General features: G+C 48.6%; 1 protein-coding gene across 8 annotated transcripts in view; it reads left to right on the top strand.

Moving 5' to 3' along the window:
* The window catches only part of STEAP3 (STEAP family member 3, metalloreductase), a 27,464-nt gene extending 261 nt beyond the window's left edge, over positions 1-27,203 (top strand). Inside the window, exons 1-6 of one of the 8 annotated variants that reach the window (XR_774846.1) lie at positions 5,548-5,618; positions 11,584-12,067; positions 12,532-13,059; positions 14,648-14,812; positions 21,268-21,612; positions 26,616-27,203. Coding sequence is in view for 2 of the 8 variants with exons in the window: in XM_010575120.1 (XP_010573422.1) it covers positions 11,585-12,067; positions 12,532-13,059; positions 14,648-14,812; positions 21,268-21,558 (1,467 nt within the window). In the remaining 6 variants the exon portion in view is untranslated. Of the gene's footprint in view, positions 1-5,547; positions 5,619-8,188; positions 8,250-11,583; positions 12,068-12,531; positions 13,060-14,647; positions 14,813-19,116; positions 20,073-20,751; positions 20,931-21,267; positions 21,729-26,615 lie in introns of those variants that run through there. The other 7 variants (XR_774847.1, XR_774845.1, XR_774849.1 and 4 more) reach the window with 7 other exon arrangements.
* Positions 27,204-27,306: the final 103 nt, after the last annotated feature.

Here is a 27,306-nt window from a genome sequence, read left to right as displayed (position 1 = left end):
AGCGGCCCCCGCGGCGGTCTCGGCCGTGGCCGCCTCGGGGCGAGTGTTGGGTTTGGGGCCGGGGCCAGGTCCCGGCCAGAAATTTCCGAGAGGGGCCGGTGTGTCCCAAATCCGGGTGATCCCTAGGGAGAGGCCGGCGGGATGCTCGTCCCCGGGGCTGCGAGGAGGGGTGTCCGCTGGAAGCGCTTTCCCGCGGCTGCCGGACACGTCCCTGCGGGTTCGGGAAACTCCCTGGCACCGGGCACAAACCGGGCTGAAACGGGGCGGTTTGGGCTGTTCCACGCGGACTGGCGGTGCGGTCCTCTTGAGCGCGGTGGGGTGTGAGGTGTCGGCGGGTGCACAAGTCGGGTTGTGTCCCTCGGAGAGCGGGTTCACTTCTTCATTCTCAGCTCGCCAAATGCTTTGAGGAGATGAGTGGCTTCTTCCAGGCGGGGAGAATCAGCACCGAGATATAGAAAATCTTGGGGAAAATCTTGGGTAGGGCCCACGGTCCCTCAGGGGCGAGCGGGGAGCGGCCGTGTGGTTTCTGTACCAACGTAGGGGCTTATAAAAGATACCAGGGTTGGATGCTCTATGGGGGGGACTTCAGCATCTCATCTGTGTCCGAGTAACAGAGGAGGAAAGCTGTGAAGGAATTGGAGAGGTGACTTTGTGGTAGGACCATCCCGCAGGTGATGTGACCTGGGGTGGGACCGTCCCTGTCCTGTGACCCTGCCCAGGGTGTAACGTCTGCCCGGGGGGTGCGCGGGGCTGCGACGGCCCCTTTGCTGAACAACAGGGAGCATTTGTGTTTGTAATGCCCGCAGCCCCTGTGCCGAGTGGGGGATAGACGGGTACTGAAGACCCCAAATCATTTCCCTCGCTATAGTCTAAATAAAACTAACACAGGGAAAATTGCCTCCTGTGGCAAGAAACCAAAACTGAGAGACAGCGGGAGAGGAAGGCCATCGCCTACAGCATCAATACTCCTGTGGGCTGAGGAGATGGAGGACTAACAAGATTTAAATACTGCATCAAGCTTAAGTTTTCTCCTCTTTTAAAATCACATTTGCTATGAAACAAATGTACAGTAATACAAGATCCCATGGTCACTGCGCATATTTGATTTCCTCCGTAATTGTGAAGAAGAACACACTGATGACTCAACAAGTCCTTGTTTAAAAAAAACACACCAAACCCCAGGAAAACATGCTTTTTGAAAGCATAATAATTTTTTTTGTTTGCTTTGCTTTTTATTTTCGGTTTGTTTTGCTTTTTATTGTTAGGAACTATGCTTTGACTGTGGCCTTGTAACATCACACCCATAAATAGAAGCAGGTTTAGATTCAGGGGAAACACGTTTTTTCCGATGGTGGAAGGAGTAGGCCAGCCAGGCCGGCTCTATCAAGAGGTGGGAAAGGCACTGGCAGCTGTGGTAAGAGATATCACATACCAAGAATTAAAACCCACCGATTTGTTATCTCTAAGTTTGCCATCACTGACTAGAATTAGCTTTTGTTAAACCCACGATGGAGGCAAATGCTAATTCTTTCCAAATTTTAAGTTACTGCTTCTTCATAGGGCAGTTTTCCCTGCAGCCCTACAGTGGCTTAAGCAGCTGCCCATCTTCATCTAAGTTTAAGTGAAATGCAGCTCAACTGAAAGCATAAAACATTTTGAAAGCACGTCGGTGGCATGGGAGCTTGCATCCCATTTCCAAAAGCCCTTAGGCACTTCCGGGCCTAAATCATTTGAACATTTCGAAAATTTTGTCCAGGGTTTAAGGAACTGAGACAGAAATTACTCCCATCCTTTTTCCAGGTTCTCAGATTTTCAGTGGGTCTCTCTAAAGCCTTGATTGTGATAACACTTGCATATGCATTTCCATTTAGTTCATATGCCTACACCACTGTAGTCTTTGGAAAATTGTCCTAAGAGCTCCCCACGGACCGTAGGCTTCAAGAATCAGTGTCTGTAGATAACGTGTCCACCACTAAAGTATGCTGATACCAACTACTGACCATGTGCAAGCACTAACAGATACGAACGTGCATTGCTTCAGGTACTTAATCAAAAAATAAATCAACTTCTCACTGTGAGGGTGTCCTTGCCAAAGGTGCGTGTGGGAGGCAGTGCTCCAGTAGAACTGGCTTTAAAAAACGCATTAATGCCCCCAGGAATATAGTGTGCTTAGGCAAAACAAGTGCTATATTAACAAGGCAGCGTGAAGTCATCGTCCTTCCATGGTCTTTTCCTGGTGAAGCCACTTGCTGCCTTCTCTTGCTTCTCCTCCAGCTCCTCCCAGGTCAGTAACGCTCCTTCTTCTTCCTCCTTTCTGGTTGGTCTCATCACCTGCTTGAAGGAATGAAGAAAAATAAAGAGAAATGTAAAATAGATGGCCAGAACGGCACACATAGAGCAAGACGTTAGTAGCTCAGTGTCCCTCAAGAGAAGGGACCAGATGAATTCACCTCCCCGGGCTGACCAGCAAGACCCCTGCCAGTGCCGGGGAAAAGGTGAAGCGAGCTGGCTCTGCTCTCCGGCACGTCGGACCAAAGGCACGTTTCTGCCAGACACAGGCAAACAACGAGGGGTGGGAAGGGGAAGGCAGAGTGCTGTGGGTCCCAGCATCTCAGGGCAGTAAGTTGACTGACTTTCAGTGGAAAGGATCTCTCTGCCACCCATCTCCCACCCATCTGGATCACCGAACAGGACCACCTGGTCAGCCGGTCGCATTTGCCCCATCTCTCCCAGTAGCTTCCCAGGAGCTGCTGGGAAAGGCAGAAGAGGCAGAACGTGGCCCTGCGTGAGCTTTGTTGCCTTTCCTGGGCAGAGCACCCCGTTTTCGCTGCTGTGCTTATTCAGGGCTGGCTCAGAGCTACCTCTGTGCGCTGTGTGCCATGCCTGTGCTCCCAGGGAGGAAAGCCAGAGATCAGCAGGAGCCCATGCCATCGGTTGTGTCTTCCCTCCACCCCACACTGCCTCCCGGGCCATCTTCTCCCCCCATGTGGTCCTGTGCATCCTCTGAGTCACCAGGAGAGAGGCAAAATCAGAAAGGCGAGGGAGTGCTGATCTTGGAGACCCTTCTAACAGGCACTGCAGCACAGGAATAGCCAATCCAAATATTTTCATGCGCACGCAGTGCAATTCCTCTGCATCTTTCCTGGAACGAAATAAAGAGGTTTTAAACAGTCGGAGCCTGCCAGCTCCCTGTGGTGACTGCTGAAGTCAGGTCTCACCATCTCCGAAGCCCTCGAGCTCCCAGCAGAATGGCACGCGCTGCCCGGAGAAGAGCGGAAGAGATTTTCCCCATCTCAGTTCAGGCAGGAGCACCTCCTCCCATCATGTCTGGCCACAGGGCATTATTAGATCTACCTGAGAAGCTTCCACCATCTGGGCTTTTGGCTGCTTCCCTGCTCTCCCTGCACTTCGGGGAGGGGAGGGCTCAGAGATGGCTGAGTCACTGTGAAATAGTCATTAACTTGGTAAGAGCAGCAAGAGAATTAAGACCCCAAGAGAAGCCACATAAGACTTAAGTATGGCACCTGGAGTTGTTGTAAACCACCCCTTTATGTCACTTAAGAACTGTGAGATGATAAGAAGGGAAAATAACCTTCTTACTCAGAGTCACATCAGCCAGATAAAGTCCTGTGTGCTATGTCAGCATCCGCACTGTTCTAGCAAAACCCCGTCTTGCTTCAGGTCTGTGCTCTCCGTGGTCTCACAATGAAACCTCTGGGCTTCCCAGAGTTTCAGATTCCCATTTTATGAAGTTTTATTACAGGGCAGGTCCTTCTCAAGCCTCTTTCATTTCTCTATCGACACAGCAGGCACAGGCAGGAAAATCTTTTTGCAGAAGAGCAGAGGAAGCTCTTCAGACAAGGACTTTGCTGCAGAGAAGTGGTACTGCAAAGGGGGGCCACTTGCCTTTGGAGACAGATTTGGGAGAGGAGAGTTTGGGGCTATCTATGGCAGAACCTGTTGGTAACTGTGCTTAAAAGTACATAGTTTTGATGAAAAGAACAGGCCAAAAGTTCATTTTCCAGTTCCATATCATAGGCGGGTGATTTTACTCCTCAGCATTAACGTTGCCCATTTAACCTTGGGAAGGGAAATTGTCCCTGCAAAGTGACCACCGGCTGACGTATTTCTATAGGAAAACTGTAGCCAAAATGTCTGAGCTTGTGTGGGAAAAAGAGACTATTTTGCCCCGGTGAGAAATTCCGGTAGCTCGCTCTCCTCTGCTTTCCCCTGTTTTGAAAGATGTTTTGGAATTTTGGTCATGGTGAAGAACATCTCGTGGTCAGGGACATGCCTTTGGCTTCACCGCTGGCTTCCAAAAACAACATCCTCAATATTTATCAATGTTTAAACCAGAGGGTGTAGGGAGTGGGGAGGGTCAGTGCCTGTCAGCCCATGTTTTCATTAGCGGGTGATGGAGTAGGGAAGCACGTACTGAATTTGTAGGTGACACTGAGCTGGGAGGGACTGGAAACATTTTAGAGGAGAGACTAATTATTGAAGATTGTGACAAATTGGAAAGCTGGTCTAAAAAAAACAGGGCACGTGTTGTGCCCTGTGTGGTAGGACCAACTGACCGTGTGAACACCGGGTGAGTGACCAGCCAGGCAGCAGCCGTGGGGAACCAGAGGATGGGGTGATGGGCACCATGGTCCATGAGTCAACAGTGTCACGCAGTTGTGCAAAAGCAAACAGGCTGCTGGGGTGTGGAAGGAGAAGTGGCACATTGGGGAAGCGGTGTCTCTGCTCTGGCCGGTGCCTTTTAGGGGCTCGATTGGAAAATGCAGTTGTGTGTGTCCTCCAAGAAAAATGAGAGCAAGGAAGAGAGGCTGAGTGGTCGGACTCTCAGCAAATAACAGCTCTGAGGAAAGTTGGGTTTCATTCGTGCAGGAAAAACTGAAGGGAGATGTGAAACCTGTTCTCAAAATGCAGAATGTGTCTGCAGAGAAGGAGAGGGCAAATCATTTGCCGTGTCCTTCGGGGGTAAAAGAGGAAGCGGTGAGGTTAATTGGATCGAGAGAGAGAGGGGAGAAAGCTGGGCTCTGCAGGAGCTTATGGAAGCGGTTTTAACAGATAAACGCCTGATAAATGAGATAATCAAATAAACACCTGCCCTGGGGCAGGGGGAGGGACGAGGACTTGTGAATGCAAAGTGCAGTGGGGTGGAGAGCGATGGCAGGGGGACATGCAGCAACCCCAGGAGTCCGTGGCAAGTCTGGGGTCAGAGCAACCCCAGGAGCCCACGGCAGGTTTGGGGTCACAGCAACCCCAAGACCCCGCGGCAGGTTTGGGGTCAAGCAGCCCCGCAGGTCCCACAGCAGGTTTGGGGTCACAGCAACCCCGGGAGCCCACAGCAGGTCTGTGCCCACCATGTTGCAGGGGTCAGCCTCAGCACCCAGGGGTGCCTGCTGGGGGTAGGACCATCTCCCCCAGGGCAGGTCCCTGTCCCACCTCCCCAGCCCGTCAGTACAGGCGCAGGGTGAAGAGCCCCCCGTTCCCCATCAGCGCTCCCTGCCCCGTGTGCCCCGTGGACACGGACGAAGGGGCCGAAGGACGGTGGCGGGGGGGAGCCCGGCTCCTGGCGTTTCCTCATTCTGATGGCCTGGCTGGCGTCCCAGGTAGGTTTGCAACACGGCTTTTCTGGCTGAAGTAATACCGAAGGTGATTTATTCCCTTTGCCAATTCCTGGTTTGCGCCGTTGGAGAGTTAACTCTGCTTTGGAAGGAGAAAGAGGGAAAGGGACAGCAAGCCTGGTTTTGCCCCCTCCTTCCCTCGCCTGCAGAGCAGAGGGGTTATTTCCAGTCAGCCAGGGCAGGACCGAAAGGTCTGAAATGTGGACCAGAGCCAGGGTTAAAGCAGCTTTGGATAAGCCCTTTTCTTAATTAAATCTGTTCAGTCCCAGCAGGTACATGGTACTGGCTTCGCTGTGCTCCTCGGAGGGATGCTCCGGGTGTGGGAAAGAGACTTAAATGTTTTATTTTCCCTGGAAGCAAAATGGCTGTAGCCAAAAAGTGAGTATTTCTGCTCACAGCAAGACCTGAATGGAGACTTCAGGTGCTGAATGCTCCTCTCTGGGGCTTCTCGAGGGTTAATGCAGCAGGAGATGCCAGCAGGCACGGCTGGGGCTCTGCAAACAGAAGCTGTAGAGCTTCAGCTTCATGGTTCAAAGGTCCCTCCATGTAGATTGAAAGGCCCCTGGGGGCAGAGATCACCCCTGTCCCTCCGGGGTGTGTGTTTGTGGGACCGTGCTCCGTGGAGCTGGCAGAATCCAAAGGGACCGTCCCAGTGCAGAAAGTGGGACATTCCTCTGCGGTGACTTGACCAAGGGCTCTGGTACATCAGTTGATTCCTCCTGGGGCTTGCTGGTCTTTCAACCCAAATGCTCATTAGGGGATGTAGATAATAATCATGTGCTTTATCTCTAATAACACCCAGCGCAGACGCCGAAGCACAGAGCATGCTCTGTGATGACCTGCACGGTGTTGAATCCACAACTACGTGAGACTCAGTTGTGGTCAGTCTAAACAAAACCTGACCTCAGGACAAGACACAAAAGCAGTTGTTTTAGCCAAGGGACTGCTGGCTCGGACTCTGTATGTGAGGCTGAGCTGAGAGATGAGCTTTTATGCAAACAGGAACCAGTTCGGTTGCACTGGACAGGACCATTACTTGAAGCTTCTTATGAGATTGCTGCCCTGTTCTTCGGCACAGTTTGACTCAGCAATATGTTTAAGACATTACTTTTTTTATTAGAGTTACTGTAAAACTAAGTTGTCTTTTATCTGATAAATCTGAATACCAAGGTAGTGAAACAGGTCTTGATTTTTTTGGCCAGAACTGAAGTGGAGTTTGTGCCTTGCCACCACAGGTCCATCCTTCTTCAGGGTTTGCAACTCAAACACCTCCAGACTGCAAGTTACGGGAACCAGCTAGGCTATCCTCCTGTACCAGAGGAATTGAAAGGGGCCTGAAAAGATGGTCTCGTTGTTAAAGACGTGGTCAAGGATATCTGGGTCTTCCCAGGCAAACTTGCTGGAGTCCCGTTATCATTAGTATCTCAGTCCCCCACGTCTGTCGAAAGAGGATAACGACTGAGCCGGCTCCCCATTAATGGTGGGGGCTGATCTGCTTGGCAGGTTGACTCTGCTGTGAGCTCAGAGACACCTGAGTGGGCTCCTGCAGCCCAGCTCCATCCAGAACGGCAGTCCTGCTGCAAAACCTGAGCGAGGCCGCTCAGTGTGGGCGGAGAGGCAGAAAAACCTTGTTTGCCTGGCACTGAGCCTAAGCTAACAGCCTCTGCCAAGCCTCAGGTGCAAAATACATCGAATTATCCGTGTTTTTCTTCTGTGAGAGCCCCTCTCTCCCTCTGCCTCGGCAACAGAGATTTGACTGCTTCATTTCACCCAGTTTTTGTCTGTCTGATCCCATTCTTTGGGGCAGGAGTGCCCTTCCAGCCAGTTTTGGTAGGGTGCCTGGCAGAGCGGAGTTCCCCGTCTTGCTCATTGCCCATCGCTGCTATTGTCCTGCAAATAATAGCAGTAATTGCAATACAGTGGTGAACTGCACAGAGGAACAAGCGTGCTAGAGCTGGACATAGCATCCCCACGCAGTGATATAAGGGTGTCATTAATAGTCTAGCTGAAGGGCAGCTTTACATTGTATTAGGTATTTTAATTAGGGAGCTGCTTCCTGGTTAGGATTGAAGGTAGTTTACTTCCACCGGGCTGTGCTTTAAATCATCTTGTAGCTTCCTTGGTAAGAAACCGATCTCCTTGAATTGCACGTGTCATAACTCAGCAGGGGTGCAGTTTCCTTGATAGGGAAGATCAATAAATAAGGTTTATCTAAGGCTGCAGCACACTAAAGATGTGTCCGAATGCTGTGGTACTCACTCTTGGCCTCCTCTGCCTCTGGGTGACTCCGCAGCATCCTGGCCATGGTGCTTTGCACTGACTTGGGTTTGGATGGGTTGACCTTGCCGTGAAGAATTAGTTTTGGGAAGGAGAGTTTTAAGCAGGGAACACGTTGTCCATAGGTGCAGAAAAAGCAGCGCGGACATGGTAAGTCAGGGACGAGGGGAGGGGAGGGTGGTCTGCGTGCTCCGCAGAGATACAGAAGTGAAAAAAACTGTTACCTAATCAGACACTCCATTTCCAGGCATCTGTTAGGCAGGGACCACAGCGTTTGTCTCGGCAAAATGCGTTTACGCTGCAAGAGGGATTTTCTCCTCGTTCCTCGGGAGGATTTCGGTGCGTGGCAGCGACAGCGACGTGACCGCGGTGGCAGAGAGCAGCCGGCCGGTGGGACCGAGCTGCCGTCCCACCGAGGGCTGTGCAGCAGCGACGGGTCCTGCTCCAAAGCCCCGACAGTCAGGGCACGACTGAAATAATCACACCCAAACCCACAGAAAAGATTTTGAGGCTTCTTACTTTTTAACTATCCTGCTGACTTCAAAGGCCATTTAGTTGTCATCCTTTTTAATCAAAATAACTGGAGACAGCAAAGCTGTTTATCTCCAAACATTGCTAACATCTCTCTACATGTTCAGTGGCAGTTACGGGACAGAGAAAACACACTACAAGAAAATTTGCTTGCAGCAAAATTCACGTCCCTGTGGAAGCACGGAGAGAGCTTCTGAGGTGCTTTAGATTGATTATAAAATGAGTCTGCGGGTAACAACCGCTTTGTCACCCTGGATGTTGATTTCTCTCCCCTTGGCTGAGAGCCAGAGATGCAACTCTCTATTTGGGGATAACATTTTGTGCGTACAGGTGGTGGAAAAGGGGCGGGGGGGGGGGGGAAAGAAAGCTCATTAGGCTGAACAATAGCATTGGCCCTAGAACAAATAGTCTGGCCATGAATAAATTTAGGTGAAGCAAGAAGGTTTCTAAGAAGTAAAGCAGTGAGCTTTTGATAAAGCACCCGATAAGAAGGGGCCAGGAAAAAAAAAAAACCAATATCTTTTCAGATAGAGCTGCTTTACTTTACACTAGGGGTTTTGCAGCACAGCTGGTTGTGGACAAAGAGGACTGGTGTTTCCGTGTTGCTCTCCAGCATTCTCATTGACCTGAGCTCCGCTCGTGAGGTTGCTCTTCACCTTGAGAAACCCTGGGTGTTCCCTCCTACCTCCTCACCCATGTGTTTCTTTTCCAAGCTGACAGTCCTTGACATCTCTGTCTTTCCCTATGGCCCTTTTCTATGTTTATTCCCTTTTTTTTGCAGTGGAGTGAGCAGAACTGCAGTGTGCTGTTCAATCTGTGGATTTATACAGTGATACAGCAGTGTTTTCTGTGTTGTTTTGTACACCTTTCCCACTAATTCCTGCATGAAACATCCTAGTGACTGTGACACACATGGAATATACCTAAGGCAGGGGTGTGCGCACAGGCAGCAGCCTGGGTTAACCCAGCTGACACAGCCAGCATCACCAAATCAGCCTTGCGGCACACAAACCCTTCTGCAAGTCTGGAACAGAAGCAGAAACCTTCAGAGTGAAGTATGAGTTATTCCATGTTTAACAGGACTCTCCTACTCACCTAGAGCATGAAAGAAAGTCTACGTGATATGTGGGCAGCAGAGGAAAGGTGTTATTAAAGGGGAGAAATCAGCATGCCTTTCTTTGGCACTTGTTTCTTCCTGAGAGCACGTCTTCCACGTGAACACGCATCTTTGGTCTCTGGGACAAGATGGGCTTGGGGAGAGATGGGGAGAGCAGGCAGACCTCTGCCATAGAAACAGTATTGTCACTGAAGCCGTGATTTTTTTATATCCAGGACAGTGAATTACAGTTTCAAGGTCCATCTGCTGAAGGTGTTTTGGAGGCTTTCCATGAGGAGCAGGGCTGAGAGATCGTGGTTGCTGTGTGAGAGATCTTCTCCCCCAGCAACTCAGGTTCTGTTTGATGTGTGCCTGCCAGGGACCACCGAGCTGGTATTTTCAGAGTAATGTGACCCTCAGATCATTTTTCTGAGTGGTTTTAACAAATGTACAGCTCATTAAAGTGTACATACATAGTTAGGGGGGTTTATGCCCATAGGCAGTTCTTGCCATGTGTCATTAGTGAATTTCGGTGCTGAGGCACTTTGAATGAGGAGATCCTTCTGCAGATTCTTCACAATACAGAGTGACTGTCCTAAATGATCATCATGCACAAGCTCCATCTTCTCGATATTCACTCCCTTTCCCAGACCACTTATGAGCACGTTGAACAACACAGATCCTCAGGGAAATCCCTTGATAACCTATTCCCATTATGAAAACTATTTCTTTCTTCTTACCCTTTGTTTCCCATTGGTAACTATTCATGCAGAAGTGCTCTTCCCCTTTGTACCACTACTGCGCCAATCCCAGAAAAGCCTTGGGTGAAGGACATTTCCAAAAGCCGATGAAAAACACAGCCTGCACCAGGGACCAGGTCACCCCATCAGACTGGTCACCTTCACTTTGAAAGAACTTGACTAGCTATAAGGCAAGACTGTACTTTGCCGAATGTACTTTGCCAAAACCAAGTTGTCTCGGTCCCCAGTACATCATGAGTTTGTTAATTATGGTCTTTATTATAATCTCACCGGTGTGCCCAATACAAAAGCCAGATGTCCTGGTGTATAAGTTCCCTGCGCCACCTCCTGGGCCCTTTAAAAATCCGCCCTTAAGGAATCTGCCATTCCTTAAGGGTAAATTTGCCATTCCTTAAGTCGGGAGGCAGATTTGAGCCACCGGCAGCACAGCCGGTGAGCAGCCTGGCAGTTCCCTGCCTGAGTTTCTTCTAACCTCCCGGGCCGACTGGTGTGCTGCCTGTGAATTTATTGATCTGCTTAAAACCTCTCCGTGGCCTCAATATCTAATCTGTTACGGAGAGCAGAGTGTTACAGGGCAAAATTCATTAAGGTTTGTAAAGCTCATCAAGATCTTTCATGAGCAAATCCCATCATGTTTTAATATATTTTTTAAATGTCACGAGTAAGTTCTCATTACTCATTGAAGAGCTGAAGCAAACAGTGCTTGCCAGACCCAAATATTAGAACAGGCAAAGGCTGCAACTGTCTTCGTTTACCACTTTTAGGACACTTTCATTTAATCTTAAACTCCTTGCCTTGATTGTGCTCCTGCAAATCAGAAGCACCCCTCTGGCTTTTCCAGATGTAGGCTCGGGGATCCCCATGGACCCCTGGCCCTGGGCTTTTCAGAAGATGCCTGGTAGCTCCATGGGGGTCTGAGAGTTGCTGGTCCTGGTCGCTGTTAGCATTGCTCTGGCTTTGCAGTGTGAGACGTCAGCATGAAGAACAGCAAAGGATGGATGAGTGCATCCAGCAGGTGTTGGATCTCACAAACCGGGCAAACCTTCCTAAGACTCTTTGCCTTCCAACCCAGCATGGTGTTTTGTCCCCCTCCAATGGTGCTTGTACATAACTGCACGCTTGCTGGTAGGTTTGGCAGATGGGTCCTAGGCTACTGGGACCAAAACCACATGTGCTTCTGTTCAAGTGGCCGAAGTGGCATTTTTTCCCCAAGGCCGCTGCTGTGGTCTGGGTCTCTGCGAGAGCTTCACAATGAACTTGCATTTCCCCTTGTTTTTCCTGCCAGGATGTCCAGAGGAGACATGGCCAAACCCCTCCTGGGCCATCGGAGCATGGAGGGTGACCCCAGCATCACGCCTGCGGCCAGCCGCACCATCGGGGTGCTGGGGAGCGGGGACTTCGCGCGGTCGTTGGCCATCCGCCTGGTGTGCTCCGGGTTCAAGGTGGTGGTCGGCAGCCGCAACCCGAAGCGAAAAGCCGGCCTCTTCCCTTCCGCAGCAGAAGTCACCTTCCAGGCTGAGGCAGTGAAGAAGACAGATGTCATCTTTGTGGCGGTTTTCAGGGAACATTACTCCACCCTCTGTGACCTGGCTGACGTGCTGGTGGGCAAGATCCTGGTGGATGTTAGTAACAACACCAAGATCAACCATCACAAAGAATCCAACGCCGAGTACTTGGCTTCCCTCTTCCCAGCCTGCACCGTGGTCAAGGGTTTTAACGTGGTTTCTGCGTGGACGCTGCAGTCAGGTGCCAGGGATGGAAATAAGCAGGTATTGTTTTCTTCTGACAAGAGCCAAATCCCAACTGTTTCAGCAGCAGAGGTCTGGCAGCATCAGCAAATGGCCTTAGGCTCCAGGAGAAGGCATCTGAGTGCTGGCCATGGCATTCAGAGACCACCCCATAGCTTCTGCATTTCTTTGCTCGGAAATGAAGTACCCTCACTTACTTCACACTTCGTAGTGTTTGGAGCCTCTGCCTAAGTGAAAAGTATTATTTAATTGTCTGTTTATCTAAATACAGCCAGTCAACCAAACTGGTGGTGCACACATGAAAGGAAACTTGTCCAGGAGAGAGGTCTTTGGCAGCCACGGTAAAGCCCCGTCAGAAAGCCTGCCAGGAAACATGATGCTCAGTGGAATAATGCAGGCTCCCTTTAGCACAGCATCCCTCCCAACACACTCGTTCCCAGCAGCCTGATCTCTCTGCCCTACGTGTATCTTTCTGTTCGTTGCAGGTTCTGATTTGCTCAAATAACCAAGAAGCCAAGCGCACAGTAGCAGAAATTGCTCAAGTCATGGGATTCACCCCTGTGGACATGGGCTGCATGTCGTCAGCCCGTGAGATCGAGAACATTCCCCTGCACCTCTTGCCAGCCTGGAAAATCCCCATCTTTTTGGCTCTGGGGCTCTTTCTTTGCTTCTTCACTTACAACCTGATCCGGCAGGTCATCCACCCTTACATCAGGGAGCAGAAGAACAAGTTGTACAAGATCCCCATCGAGGTGGTCAACACGACGCTGCCTTGCGTGGCCTACGTCATGCTGTCTCTCGTCTACCTGCCCGGGGTGCTGGCAGCCTGCTCGCAGCTCTACTATGGCACCAAATACAGGCGCTTTCCAGATTGGCTCGACCAGTGGCTCCAGCACCGAAAGCAGATTGGTCTCCTCAGCTTCTTCTGCGCGGCTTTGCACGCCATGTACAGCCTCTGTCTGCCCATGCGCCGCTCCCACCGCTACCAGTTAATCGAGACGGCCGTCAAGCAGGTAATGCGGCTACTCCTCAGGTCAGCACCTGTAGTAATCTTCTACACACATCCAGATGTTGGGTAGCGGGCTTAATATCTTGGCTTTTGCATTCATTTTCCAAAGCACGTGCAGGACAGTGGGAATAAGCTGTTATCCATACGAGCGCTTCCTCCCCGGGGCAGCTGTGCTCCACATACCAGGCGTGCACCCTTCCGCACCGAGGACCCGTAAACGCAGGGTGTTGCCTGTGCATTTACTGCCAGGGCTAGGATCAAACTCCCCTGTGCCATTGCTCCCCAGAAGCACAGACAAGCCTTTGAAACCAGCCTTGCCTGGCACCTGCCGTGTCTGAGACGAGGGCAGAGGCAAGAAAAGTGGTAGGAGGGGAGAAATCCAGTGGTGGAGAGAGTGGAGTTCCCCTCAACTTTTGTCCCTAGATTTTGGGAGATCCCTGTTTGCTCACACTGAAGTTCACAGTAGGTGCCTGCTGGAGTAACCAAGTCATAACTTGGAGGGGGCTGTTTTGTAGAAGGTGTGTCCTCATCACAATGTGCCTCCAGGTGTTTTAACAAAATGATGGTGAAGAACTGCTCATAGCCTAAGAGAACGAGGAAATGGAAAAGGACTTTATTGCCTTAGAGACCCTCGGCAGTGTTTATCCAGTGTGAGGTTGCTACCTTCAGGCAATTCAGCCAGCTCTCTAACTCGGCAGTGCCATGGGAAAACGTGACTCTGCCCTTCTCCGGCCCCTGGCTTCTCGCCGTTCCACCCCGCTCCCTCCCGGGATGGCACAAACTTTGTGCAGAGTGGGGAACCCGATCAAGGAATCGCCCCGCAACCAGTCTGCTTTCTGCGCTGGGATATTCGCCCGAGCATTTCCAAACACTTGTCCCAACAGAGCGGAGGGAAGGGGCCGCAGGCACAGAGGGGAGCAGGATGGCTGGTTTCGGCTGCAGCGCCTGTTCAAAGCAACCATCAGACAATATCCCCAGCCTCTCAGCTCCAGTCTTGAGCAGGTCCTTCTCGATTGCCACAGTCGCACATTAATCTCAGGCAAGCATCCTGTGTTCATTTCCCCTCTACCTCCTGTTTTCTAGCAACATCTTTGTTTAGTAAATTAAACCCATTTAATGGGCTAAAGAGGACAGTTCTAAATGTTCCTCTTTGCCATGCAGCATAAAACCCATCTTGCCTTCCATTAGCATGAACAATTTCCCCCCTAAATGCACTTAAAACAAAGGTTATTAGGAGACTACTGCATATGCAAGCATCTGTATTTGTTTTCATGGCTTTAAACTGACTTCTCATTCTAATTATCTTTCCAAATGTGACTTTGGGGCTTGCTGCTGTGGTTACGGGCTGTGGGAGCTGGGAGCATTCAGCAGTTCTTCCCAGCAGTCTTCAAATCAGGTCTAGCTTTGGCCAAATGGCAGTGGGATAAAAGAGCATTTCCACACCTCCCACATAGGCAAATAGTGCTGAAGGTGTGACTAGGACCCAGTGTTCATCCAGGAAACCTCCTTCCAGAACCAGAACAAATACAGCTAAAATTCAGTTCCTCTATTCCTAAGCGCTCCGTTTTAACAAACCTTCATTGTCATGCCAGGCTGTGGAGAAGAAGATGAATATCTGGGTAGAGGAGGAAGTCTGGAGGATGGAGATTTATATCTCTGTTGGAATAATTGCCCTGGGCTTGCTGTCGTTACTTGCCATCACTTCACTTCCATCCATCGCAAACTCTCTCAACTGGAGGGAATTCAGTTTCATTCAGGTAAAGTTGACATTTGCCGATGCCAGAGAGTGATTTTGCAGTCAGTCAGGCCCTCGCGCAGACCACGGAGGGCAGAGGTTGACCTGCCGTCCCAGCGCATCCCTGCTCCGGCACGGCAACTGCAAGCTGCGCACCGGTGTCAGGGGCAAACCCTGCCACTCCACACCTCCCCGTGCACCCCAGAGCCATGGACCCCCTGCCCGGGAGGTGACACCGAGCGGCGATGGCTGGGCAGTGGGATGTGGTGTGTCCCGGGGGGCCGTGCTGCTCCCACGCAGGGCTCACCTGGTCCGTGGAGGGTCCTGCTGTCTCAGGGGGAAGGGAAAATGTAATGTGTCATGGGCATCCACGTGAGGATTAGCGGCAGGCTTTGCAGGAGGGAGTCTTTAACGTCTTGGCTGAGATTCTTTCTCACCCTGCATTTAGCAGCATTAGTTACAGATCCTGAGAAAAAAAACAGCTTGGGCTTTGCCTGCGTGACACCCCTCTGCAGAGTCCTTTCCCCCCTCAATTGGTGCCCAGGAGCAGCAGAGCCGTTCGCAGCTAAAAAACTCCTCAAATCACACAAGGTAGAAAGGCAGAAAGCCTTGGGGTCGTTTAGAGAGGGCAGGGTTGTTCGCTTCTGTGGGCAAGATCCCCCTTGGAGCCGGTCGTGTGTCAGTCATGCACGACACGTCGGAGCTGCTGCGGGGAGTTTGCAGCATCCACGACGTCTCGGGAATGATGCGGGGAGTTTGCACCAGGCTGTGGAAGGCAGGCAAAGCTGCCACGGAGACAGCTGGCTGCGGGACACAGATCTGCCCTTGCATTTCAGGGAGAGTGAGCTTCTGAAAAGGAAAGCACCTGGGAGGACAGTGCAGGGCAAGGTCAGGTTTAGCAGAGCTTGCATGCACCCAAATATTCAATAGACAGGTTCAAAAAGGCTTAGACTGGTCTGTAATGCTAGAGCCCAAGAAGCACAGAGAACTGGGTATAATTTCAATCAAAAGTCGACGTCTGATTCTAAAAAGTGAATTAGGAATGTAGTTTTTCTCTCTCCAAAGTCATTCAGTGGTTTAGGAGCCTTCTTCCCACTTGCAGCAATGTCCAAGCTCCCAAGGGCCAAATTCCCCTAGTGACCCAAGTCTACCATGCGGGACATTCACAAACCCCGACCTCGGGGGCTGCAGCGTTCTCAGGGATGCGCTTGGAGCCAGGCTTAGGGCTAACTAACGGGGACAGCAGGGAATGAACCTTCAAGTATTCCCTGCACATTAGAGCTGATTTTGAGGCCAAATTCCACTTACCATGTCATTACTGTATCCCATAGCCCTGAACCCCCTTGTTACTTGTGTATGCTACATCGCCGCTGCTTAGCATGCACCAGGCTTCAAGTCCAGCTGCAGTGACCCACGGGGCACCCCAACACGTGTGAGCCCCGGTGGGACCCCATCCCCCTGCATCTCCCCTGCGGACCCTCCCCATGCATCACACTGGTACACGTCTAACCCTTCCAAGGGGGAGGGCAGGGTTCGGGCATGTGGAGGTGAATATCTTACCATCCAGCCTCTCCTGTTGAAGCTCTTCAGCAGCATATAAATAATTCAATATTCATTAGAGCAGGAGTTTGAAGCCTGCTCCCCCGCTTCCCCCGCAAGTGCCCAAGATCACCAAATGAGCAAGTCAGTTTGTCTTTTTTCTTCTTTTGCTGGACTAGTAAGTAATTATTTACACTGAGTAGAAGAGCCTCACCAGGAGAGCTTGACCCCAAGACATTGTCCCTCGGGGAGAAGGGAGACCCAGCTTTAAACCTCGCTTTCAGATCGGACAATGGGAGCATATTAGTTCTCGCCACCATGTCTCGGGGCAGGGCTGCAGCCGCTGGGATGTTGGGTAAATTGATCCTGGCTTAGGCATCTCATACCAGGAATCCCAAACGAAGGGAAGTATCTCCCTGCAGCCTGGAAGGAGGCTTCGAACCCCCTTGCATTTCCCTTTGGCTCCCCAGGCAGCCTGGCAGCTCTCCTGGAGGGTGCTGGCGTTATGTCATGTACTATATACGTTGTCACAGCAGGCACTGCTGCCGTCTCCTACCAGTCCATGTAACACAACTGTCGCATCTGCCCTTTGGGACCCCTTCCCACATCTTTCTAAGGGTATATCGGCAGCGCTGGGGCCAGACAAATACGTGATGGTCGGCTCCAAAATAGCTCTTGGCTGCCCCACACGGGAACTGGCTGGCTTAGTTCATGGAAAGATACACCTATTTCTGTCCGCATGGGATAAAGCGTGACAGTGCGACACGAGCTCCCAGCTGATCACATGCAGGAGAGGCTCAGCTGGTATTTGTGTCCTACTGTGGAAATATCATGTAAAAAGAGCAGGTTACAGATCTCTTAGCGTGTTAGCTTCCGTTTTGGGGTTTTTTTTTAATGAGGACTCTTTTAAATTATTTGCTCTTCAATAAGTTGGTAATGGCTTTCTTGAGGAAATTAAGAGCAGGTACAGGTACTGCTCCCAGGCTCCAGAGGTTAACATTCACGTAGCACAATGTGATCCTCCCTGAATTAATGCACAGCGGCACAATGTAAATACAAGGGGTGAAGCGTGAGGCTGCTTTCTCAAATGGTCGAGATGTCTAGCGCTTGACCCTTTTACAGCGCGTCAGGGACATCGTGGCTTCCCACGCCTGGGAAAAGTGAAAGAGAGGGAAAATGCAGAGCACAGCCGCCCCAGTCAGACGTCTCCCAAAAAATGCAGCAATTCATTGCCAGCTCAGTTGAACTGGCTGGTGTGTTTGAGAGTTGCTGTATCAAGCCACATTTGGGAAAGGACTGGGGCTTGCTACAAATTCAGGAGCCACTTTAGTCCCCTCCTTACCCCGAGCTTCCCACCTCTGACATTTTCCAACAGCAGTGTGTGCACCTGTATTAGTGTCATGGGATACTGCCACACTCTTAAAATACATATCTGTTGCCTGATGGGCCCAAAATCCTGTTTGGATTGTTGCTAAGGTTTTAGGAAAAAAACAGTTAATTTTTATAGTAGTTCCTGCACATATACAAATTTCAATTATAGTTAAGTTGGATACACAGTTCCCCTGTATGTCCTGTTTTGATTAACTGAATGTACAGAATCTAGACACTGGATAACAGGAGTGATTCCTATGTAATTCAACTTATAGTAGACATTTTTAATGTTCCCCAGTGATTTACAAATCAACTCTAATTGGCTGAGAAGTAAAAATGTGTATGATTGCCTTTACCTTCCCATCCTGAGAAGTCCTCCTGGAATTTGAAGGTTGAATTGACCTGGTTTCTTTCTTAGCTCAGGTATCGCAAGATATAAAGAATGTGTCATCAGACCTTTTCTAACCCTCCTGTCAATGAAGTGTGAGCCAGAGCCGCTTCCATGGAACTAATGACTTCACGGGACTGACGGCAGCAGAAGTCAGAAACATATTTAGGTCAGGAAGGGGCTATTTGCTTTGCGCGCTGCCCAGACATTTCTAAATGAGCCACATGTGACTGAATCGCCTTTGCTGATGCATTACAGGGAGCCTCGCAAACACCACCAAGGAGATGGGGGAGATATAAGAGTTAATACAGAACAGAAAATATATGCAAAGCCTGCGTGAGGAAGATACCATCTTCATACAGCCATCTTTTAGAGGGCTGTTCCACCTTACATGGATGGTGGCCCCACGTTCCCCATGCTGTGACAGTGCAAAAGAAAGCCCTGCCACTGTTTAAAACAAAAAAAAACACCAAAAAAGTTTCATAGCCAGAAACTGCACTGAGAGGATAAACGAGAGCACAGCTTCAAAACTCAGTGTGATATCAGGGGCTAAGCACGTCGGCAAATCAGCCCCCATAGGGTGCTCAGCAGGCTCTGCATTGTCCTATACTGAGTACATATTATATTGAGCTGTATATACCGAGCCAAGCTGCGATCAGCAAAACTTTTGTTTTTTGTGCACTTACAGACCAACCTGTACCCGCCTGACAGCTTGTCTGGTGGATGCAGCCATGGGGCCCTGCTGACCACAGGTCCTTCAGCCAGCAGCAGCATTGGGACCCCCCCCAGGCACCCCCTGCTCTCACCAGACAGCCCCTCATCTGTCTGACGAGCGGATCAGCCCATTGCTGCTGTCTGAGGAGCTGCCAGCGCTGTTTCCAGCCACCGGCGGCTTATCCACGCGTTTTTTGCCAATTAGCTTTTTTGTTTCACGTGCCCCGCCGTCCGCACACAAAGGTGGGTCACTGAGCGCCTGTGATGGTTTGTCACCATTTGTCCTACTAATTTGCACTCCTACTCTCTCCCAGTACCAGCAGCAGTTGAAAGAGAAACTGTAGAGGAACAAACTAATTATCTCCAGCTCCGACATCTCCGCCATGCATACAGCCCTGCTGGGGCTGACTCCGAAAGCACCCTCCGCCCAGGGCAGAAAGTATCTGCTGCCCTTGGACTTCACTCTGTCCCCTTTTCCCCCTGCCCCGCTTTACATCTCTGCTCTGCCCAATGAGTCTCAAGCTGGTACGTCCAACCTTTTGCCACCCAGGGATTTTTTTGGCCGTTGGAGAGAAGCTCAAGAGTCGATAAATAATAGGTGAGCTATGGGTCAGGTCCCGCTGTTAGGTTCAACTGTGATCACGGCATAGTGCAGCAAACTCCTTAATTTTCCAAGTGAAACCAATCTTGACCCTGTTCGGGTTTGCTGCTTGTTACCACTTCGGTTTAGGAATCGGACATGACTTCTGGTAAGGACGGCTGTCCCTGGAAGAAAGGACGGGTGCGGGGATGCATGCAGGACTGAGGTTCATTTCACAGGTCTGCTCCTGACTCGTGGCACAGCCTTGCTCAGCTGTAACACAGAGAAGAGTTCCCTACCTTGGCAGGGGGTCATACGGGTGAAATCTTGGCAGGACTTGGTGACATCCACATGACTTGCCTGATAGGTGCTGTAAAAGTGAAGTACCTAGATCTGGTAGCATGTTTTAGAGCTCTCCTTCCCTTCCCTGCCCAGTCCTCTCAGCTGCCTAAATGATTAGCTCTGAAAGTTAGAGGAGTCTTGGTCTAGTTTGTTGGTAACAATATGGTACATTTCTTAAAGTTGTCTGGGTTTTTAAATAGTTTCCCAGGAATCAAAAATAGGAAGGGATGCTTTGAATTGAGTAGTTTTCCAGCTGAGATTATTTTTTCCAAGAGACAATGTCACTGACTTCCTCCTGTCTTGCCCTGGTCCCTTATTTCCCTGCTGTGTCCTCTTCTCTGGGCATACCTTCAGGAAGACTGTGTTTCTTGCTAATCTCTTGACTAGCTGCACCAAGCCAGATATTTTGACTTGTAAAGGTTTCCTTCCCTAAGTTAGGGACATCAGCAGCAAAATTTTCCCTGTCTAGGCATCTTGAAATTTGGTTGTTATTGCAAGCTTTGACCGAGCATTCAAAGTAGGGCAGCAGAGCAATATGCTACACTCGTGCTTTTCTTTGAAAATACAGCAGCAGAGGCTTGTACTTGAGATGCCTTTGGGAGTGAGCCCCTGGCTCTTGCTGAGTGCCAGCGGGCAGCAGGAGCTGGCAAACTCGGGAACCACCACCTCTGATGCTGGCTGGAGACCACTGGTGAGGGGACCAGCTTAAAACCCCTCTTGAGAGCAACCTTCAGAGGGAGCTGGAAATATTCAGGCAAAATGTTGTGTCTGTGGGTGCTTGGGAGCCGTGATCTCAGCTGAAAATGGGGGAAGTTCTTGCCTGCAGAACAGGGCCTGAGTTCTTACTGCCTCCCTGAGTGGATGAAGGGCTCTTGACTCCCCATTTCAAGGAATTAGCCCATCGTAAAGCCTGACGGTCTGGCTCACGAACCAACACAGATCTCTAGGACAGAGGAGGAAACCCTTCAGGGCTGTTGCTCACCTCAGAACAGAGCACTTCTGTCTCCACAATCTCATTTTCCTGTAGATGACAGCAGTTACCCGAAGGTGTCTTTGTTCTGTGCGAAGCTACAGCTTCACCGACTTCTGACGGTGCCAGCTGCTGGTCCAGAGCCACGATGCTGATGCTTCACCGGTCAGCAGCCTCTCACCAGCCATGGACCGGCAGGCAGCAGAGCTGGCCCCTGCAGCTCGGGAGGAGCGTTGGTGAGCTGCCCGCAGTTACGTGCTCAGCAGGGGCTGGGGGCTGCTGCTTCGCACAGAGGCAGGAGCCCACCTCTCAGCCGAGTTGGCAGCATCTTCTGGGAAGCTCCTGCTGAGTTTCTAATATCACACTTAACCTCTGATTAGAAAAAGAAAAATGCAGTCTGGCACGCTACCTAGGAAAGGCTTCCAGTCACGTTTTATTCTGTCCAAGAAACGCAGGAATACTCATTGCTTTCTCTGTGCTGTGTACACTTACAAAATAGTGTAAAAAAAATATAGGAAAATAGCCTATAGGCACAAGGTCCTCTGCTAACTGGTGTGTTTCTCTTCCTTTTAGTCCACCCTTGGATTTATTGCCTTGGTAATCAGCACTCTGCACACACTCACGTATGGATGGTCAAGGGCCTTCGATGAGAACCAGTACAAGTTCTACCTGCCTCCCACCTACACCCTCACGCTGCTCGTCCCATGTACTGTGATCCTAGCAAAAGTCATCTTCAGTTTGCCCTGCATCCAGCAAAGACTTCTCCGAATCAGGAGGGGCTGGGAGAAGGGAAGATACGTGAAGTTTGTCCTGCCCAGCGCAACGGCGGAATATTCAAGCGGGGAGACCTCTAGCAACGTCTAACAGAGCCCCGGCTGTGACAGAGGATTTCAAAGCACTATCAACATTTCTATAAAGGTGTTTCTTTTTCTTAAATATATGTATGTTTTGGTATAATTGTATTGTGGGTAAATAATAAAATTTGGTGACTTCAGAAAATGGATGACCACAAAACTAGTTTAGACAGTAGTAGTTAAATTGTATTGCTGATTTACTAGGACAATTATCGCCTTAAAAATGACTGTGAAAGCTGAGCTAGCAGCACTAATATACATTGGAAACTGATGGACTCTGTTAGTCAGCTCAGTCACTTGAGGTGCTGGCTGGCAGGCTCCCTGGACCAGTACTTCTCAGTTGCTTCCCTAGCTGCTCTCATAAATTTCAATGCCTCTTTTTTTTTTTTTAATACAAAGTAGCACAGATTTTCTGGGGTTTATGACAGCAAAGATATCCTGCCTCTTGAGTGCCTGGATCAATCAAGGCAGTGAGGTTTAGAAAGATGAATTGTCCCTGGTTTTGGTCTCCTCAGTGAACTCAGTGGACAAGAACAGCAATATCCACGTCACGTAGCGTCTGCAGATTTTACTAAAAGCATCCAAACCTAACAGCAAGTCCAAGTATCCCTGTTCTCTCAAATACAGACAGCACTTCTGGTCTGGTAAGCTGTGCCTGGTGCATGTTTTTAAGCTATGGAAATAAAGCACCTTTTCCAGCAGTATAAAAGCATTTGAAGAGATAGATGTCCCTAACAACACACATCTGGTCTGCATCACTGGCTCTGAGATGACCAATGCTGCTGCTGCATGTTCTCTGTTTTACTAAGCCAAAGTTTCAAGCAATATTTGATGGAAATAAAGCAAAGGTAATTATTGGAAAGACCTGCTGCTTCACAAAATTACATGGAGAAAACCAAGGCCTTCCAGCTGGCCTTACATCAAATAGGGTGAAGCTTTTAGAAATCACTGTCACCTGAACATGCCCATTTATGCAGACAGAACAGCAGCTTCAAATGGTCTTGCAAAGTGATCAGTGAGTCTTGACCACAACATGAAAATACAGCAATTGTACGTTTTGAGCACAGTCCTTCATTGCTTTGCAACTTAAAAAGTCACTTACTAGATCACAAAGCAGGTACCAAATGCTCTTCTGACTTCACACTCCCTTTGGACAAGGTACAGGGCAATGAAGATTTCTGTCCTAATTTCATTTTCCACCTGTCACTTTCTATCCCTTCAAGCTCTTGCTCTTTATCAGAATAATTCTTTAGGTTTTGGACATCCAAATCACCAAACAGAGAATGGACAGCCATTCATAAAAGTTCATTTAAAAGCAAGCAATCGGGATGACACAAGAAGACTACCTCAATAACGTCAGATACAAGGACATGGCTAGAGCAGCCTCATTTTCCTACAGTTAAAACACCACTCATTGTTCAGTGTTGCTTTGAAAAACAGCTGTCAGCATCAAATGAGGTACGGTTTGTGGGACAAGAAAGTACTTGTTACTAGACCAGTTAATATAAATGGGGGGTGGAAATTATAAACTTTGGGGCGCATAAGCCCTTCTACAAGCCAACATTGCTTCTGTAACCTGGATGTTTTCTACACAGAGAAACTTAACAATTCCCTGTTTAGCCTCAAATAACTACAATGAGTAATATTCTCCAAATATTATTGCTCACGGTGCCAGTGATGATATTGAGGGATTTCAGTTCTTGCCCAAGGCTTACAGTAAAGTTTCCAAACGCCACTTCTTTTCACTGAATGGAAAGAAATCGGCATGAGGGAAATGCCTAGATTTCACAATCAGCTGATTTTTTTGTTTTGTGGGTTTTTTGGCAACACAGGGAAGGTACCATTCTTTCCCACTGTCCCCTTCAGAAAGCTGTGGTTATTCAGGTTTCCCAGTGCACCTCCGCAACCTAGCCCAAATCAGCACCTGATCAAATCACTCACCAAGCAGATTGATTACCCAGCACTATTTATTTGTAGTTGAATAGTAGGTCAAGTTTCCACGTGGATTTGAGACAGTTTCACCTGAGTATAATTCCACCTACTCCAGTTTAACTCATCCTTGAGGGAAAACTGGATTCAGCAAGCTTGTTCTTTTAGTCTTCTCTTCCATTTCTTTATCAAGCAAAGTCAACATAAAAGCACCAGTTTACACGTTTTCTGGTTACAGTAGTGTACTCCAATGCCTCTTCTTCCCACCTAAGCTTCTTTTCATATCTTTAGGTCAGACAAGACTACTGCCTAGTAACAAAAGAAAAAAAAAAGGATTAAGAGGCAGGGAAAGAACATTACACAGGCTTGCAGGCTTTGTCTTCCAGGGGAAAGGTGTGGTTTTATTGTGAGTTGCTGCAAGGTTAAAGACTTATCTTTCTGCCCAGCAGAAGTAAGGTTTGCACCTTTGCTTTGTTTACATGACTTTCATGCCCACACACCCTTTCCCATCGACGGCAAAGGGACAGGTTTCATGAGCAGAAGCAGAGTCAGGCACCCGGACCTACCTGAGGAGCTGGCTCCATTAGTGAGTCAGCATGGTACTTTTCATATGGACACAAGCCCAGAATGACAGACAAGCCAGCTCAAAATCCCCACAGCTACTGCAGCGCCACAGCATCTAAAAAAAGGCTAGGCAAGTGTCTCCAGGTAACGCCTGTGCCAACATACTGTCCAGCCAGTCACCATCCCTTTTAAAGACTGAAACCAATTCCTATAAATGCAGAACAGCATTTCAGATGGTCCCTTCTGTAGGCATCTGGTCCTTAAAACGTTTGACACAAGAGTCTGAGTAATTTCTTCTGATTCTGGAATGCTGAAAAGTAGTTTGAGGAATGTTTCAATTATCTTTTCCCTACACATTTTTTAATGTGGATAGGGGGTTCAGTGAGGTTAGCTTAAAATTTACCAATTAACTGGTTTTGTACTTGGAGTTTCTCTCTCTCTCTGTATATATGTACACACACATATATATTAATGCAGAATATATAGCTGGAATGTAAATTCTTTATATTTTTATTTTCTGCATTGCCTACTATGTGCCTCTGGGATATGTAAGAACTAACTGAAAAGCTGTAAGAGTAAGGCCAGTTTTAATCACTGGCATCTGTACTTATATAAAAGATATTCTGAACAGGTCTACATAATTATATCAGAACTTGTTTGAGTCTTTTTTCCTCTCCTCCCCCTAAACAATACCATTACTTTAATGGCGGTAGTAGTGTGATTATCTAGAATTTAACCACTAGGAAATAAAACCCACTATAGCCAGCAGCTGATAGAGTCTCTTTATCAACATAGTAAGTGAAAATGATCATTGCTGGGACCCATGGTGCCAGGGCCTCAACTCCAGAGTTGTTGTGCATGTTGGAGGGCACAAGTGTGTACAGACATATGTTTCGGTACAAGAGACTAGTGATATTACACAGCATGTGTAGCACAGGATCAAAAAAGCTTAATTCACTAAACAAAAAGTGCTGTTGATAGAGAGTTCAGGAAGAGGGAGTTCCGGATGAGGTTTTATGGGACTGGAAAGAAAAAGGGAATTTTAATACTATCAATTTGTTCTCTGTTTCTTAAGTCACTTCTTCATAGAAGTGGCATGCCAGATCAACCAACTTCTGGATCTGCGGTGCTGCATTTTAATGAGCTAATTTGTAAGTTGATTTTAATGAGTTCATTTAAATTCCTGTGCTGAAGATTAACCTCTGCAGGTACAGTTCTCTCACTCCTTCTGTTTTATAATACAAGGCTTTTAACAGTGCAATTGGTTTCTTGCTCTTCAGGGATTTACTTACAAAGTGATATATCAAACTCAGTTAAATCTTTAGGGGGATGCACTTGCTTCAGCACCTCTATGCAATATATTTCCTCCAGTCTCTCCAAGATGGCCAGTGCAGCTGCATGACCTGCTACAATCAGCAACAAAAGTCTGGTGTTACATCCTTGAGCTCAAAATTTCACGCACTGAGCTAGTGGGATCTGTGGACTGTGCCTCAGGTTTGAGGAACGAGATTCATTACACTAGGATAGTTTTCTTTTATCTGTTTATTGTGCCTTAATAAGCAGCATCAGTTTTGCAGAATTTCTGCGTGAGGTTTTTTAGTGCAGCAGGACTTTCATATTCAAAGACTAAAAATAACCGTTTTGTGTGGCCAGTCAGGAGGATCATATATTACAAGCCATAGTATTACTGGAACCTTTCAAAGGCTTAAAGTGGCACTACTGCAGTCCTCCTAGAAAGATAATCTGCTTTAGATTTAGAAACCTCAGCACTGGAGGAACCACTACAGCTGCTGTTCAGCTGGTTAGTTACTCTTATCTGTTTCCCATATCTGATCTGCAATTAGCTAGCTTCAGCTGCTGCTGCTGCATGCCAGCCTGCTGGCTTAAAGAGCTATCTACAATCAGATGTCTGCATTTAAGTAGCTGTCTCATTCAGCACTCTAGAAAACAAAGTTGCTGTGCAAGATTCAAGTCTGCAATCTGCAAAACCAGGTTTATTTGCTTTGGGGGTAGTGTGAAGAAATGGCCATGATACTAACTGCTAGGACGTAAGGCTTTCATTTCTAGATTGCTGCTTTGACTCTACAACCAACTGATGTCCTGCAGTTGGATGGACATAAATACATGCGTAGAGCCAAAGATGTGACCTCAAAGTAGTGTAAAAAAACAGATTGATACCACACCTTCCATTTTAAGTCTCAGTTCACTGAACAAAAGGGGCTTCCCAAATTGGCCTTAAAGAATATGTTCCCTGGGCTTCAGGTTACAAAGCAGAATTAAACCTTCCCAAGATGTGGAATGAGAGCAGACAGCAGCAGTTCTTACAGTACTTGCTGACATTCCTGGTACACAACACTGTAAGTCACATGCCAGAGAGCAGAAGTGGACATACAAAGGTAAATTCTTGTATTAATCTGTCATACTGAGCTCTTGAATGTATTCTCTACCAACTGAAACTCCCACTCTTCTGGCTAGCTGCTTTAGGCCCACTACAAAGGAATCTATTGCTATCAGAGAGAATGCTAGCGAACAAAAGGTACAATCCATATCTGATAAAAAATACTCTATCTACAGGAAGATGAAAGCTCTATGCCCCATATTCTCCCCTACTGTATCACCAGCCCAAACATCCACCTCTCCACCCAGCTATCTGCCACGCACACCATGCTTCAAGACAAGGTCCTGGTCCCCAGCGAAGCAGAACTGGGTGCTGTACAGAAGGAATAGAAGCGAGAATAACACCTCCCAGCCAACCTGCACCACCATGCTGGCTGCACCCATGCACACAGTAGTCTTTCCCTGCAGACAGCACAGGACTGCACAGCTGCAATCGCCTGCGGATTGTGAACAGTGTTTGAGGGTTATAGTGATACTTTGGAATCAATAAGCAGTTCTTATACACAGCAAGCAGTGGTAAACCCTTAGCATGACACCAGTGCTACAAGGCTAGAAGAAAGGAACTAAAGAAGCAGCCCAAAACAGAAGGAAAGAATAATTTAGGTCACGCAGGCTCTACCTGCCACTTAACTTTCCTCTCTTCAATAGTCTCCCTGGCATCTGCAAGCTGCTTGCAAGAAAATTGACAGGAATCTCAGCAGAAGGCTCCATCGCACCTTGTCCCTGTGCAACAATTCAAGTTTGCCCTTTTAACCAGGCAGCATCTATGCACACTTCAATCACTGACAGCGTAAAGCTGTGCAGTGTACTTGGGTTTGAGCTCTGAAACTCGCATCCTATATCAGCTCATCACAGCTCAGAAAGCGTG

This window comes from Haliaeetus leucocephalus, unplaced genomic scaffold, assembly GCF_000737465.1.
Source record: "Haliaeetus leucocephalus isolate CR32 unplaced genomic scaffold, Haliaeetus_leucocephalus-4.0 Scaffold451, whole genome shotgun sequence".
Lineage (NCBI taxonomy): Eukaryota > Metazoa > Chordata > Aves > Accipitriformes > Accipitridae > Haliaeetus > Haliaeetus leucocephalus.
This window is presented reverse-complemented; position numbering and strand designations above follow the sequence as displayed.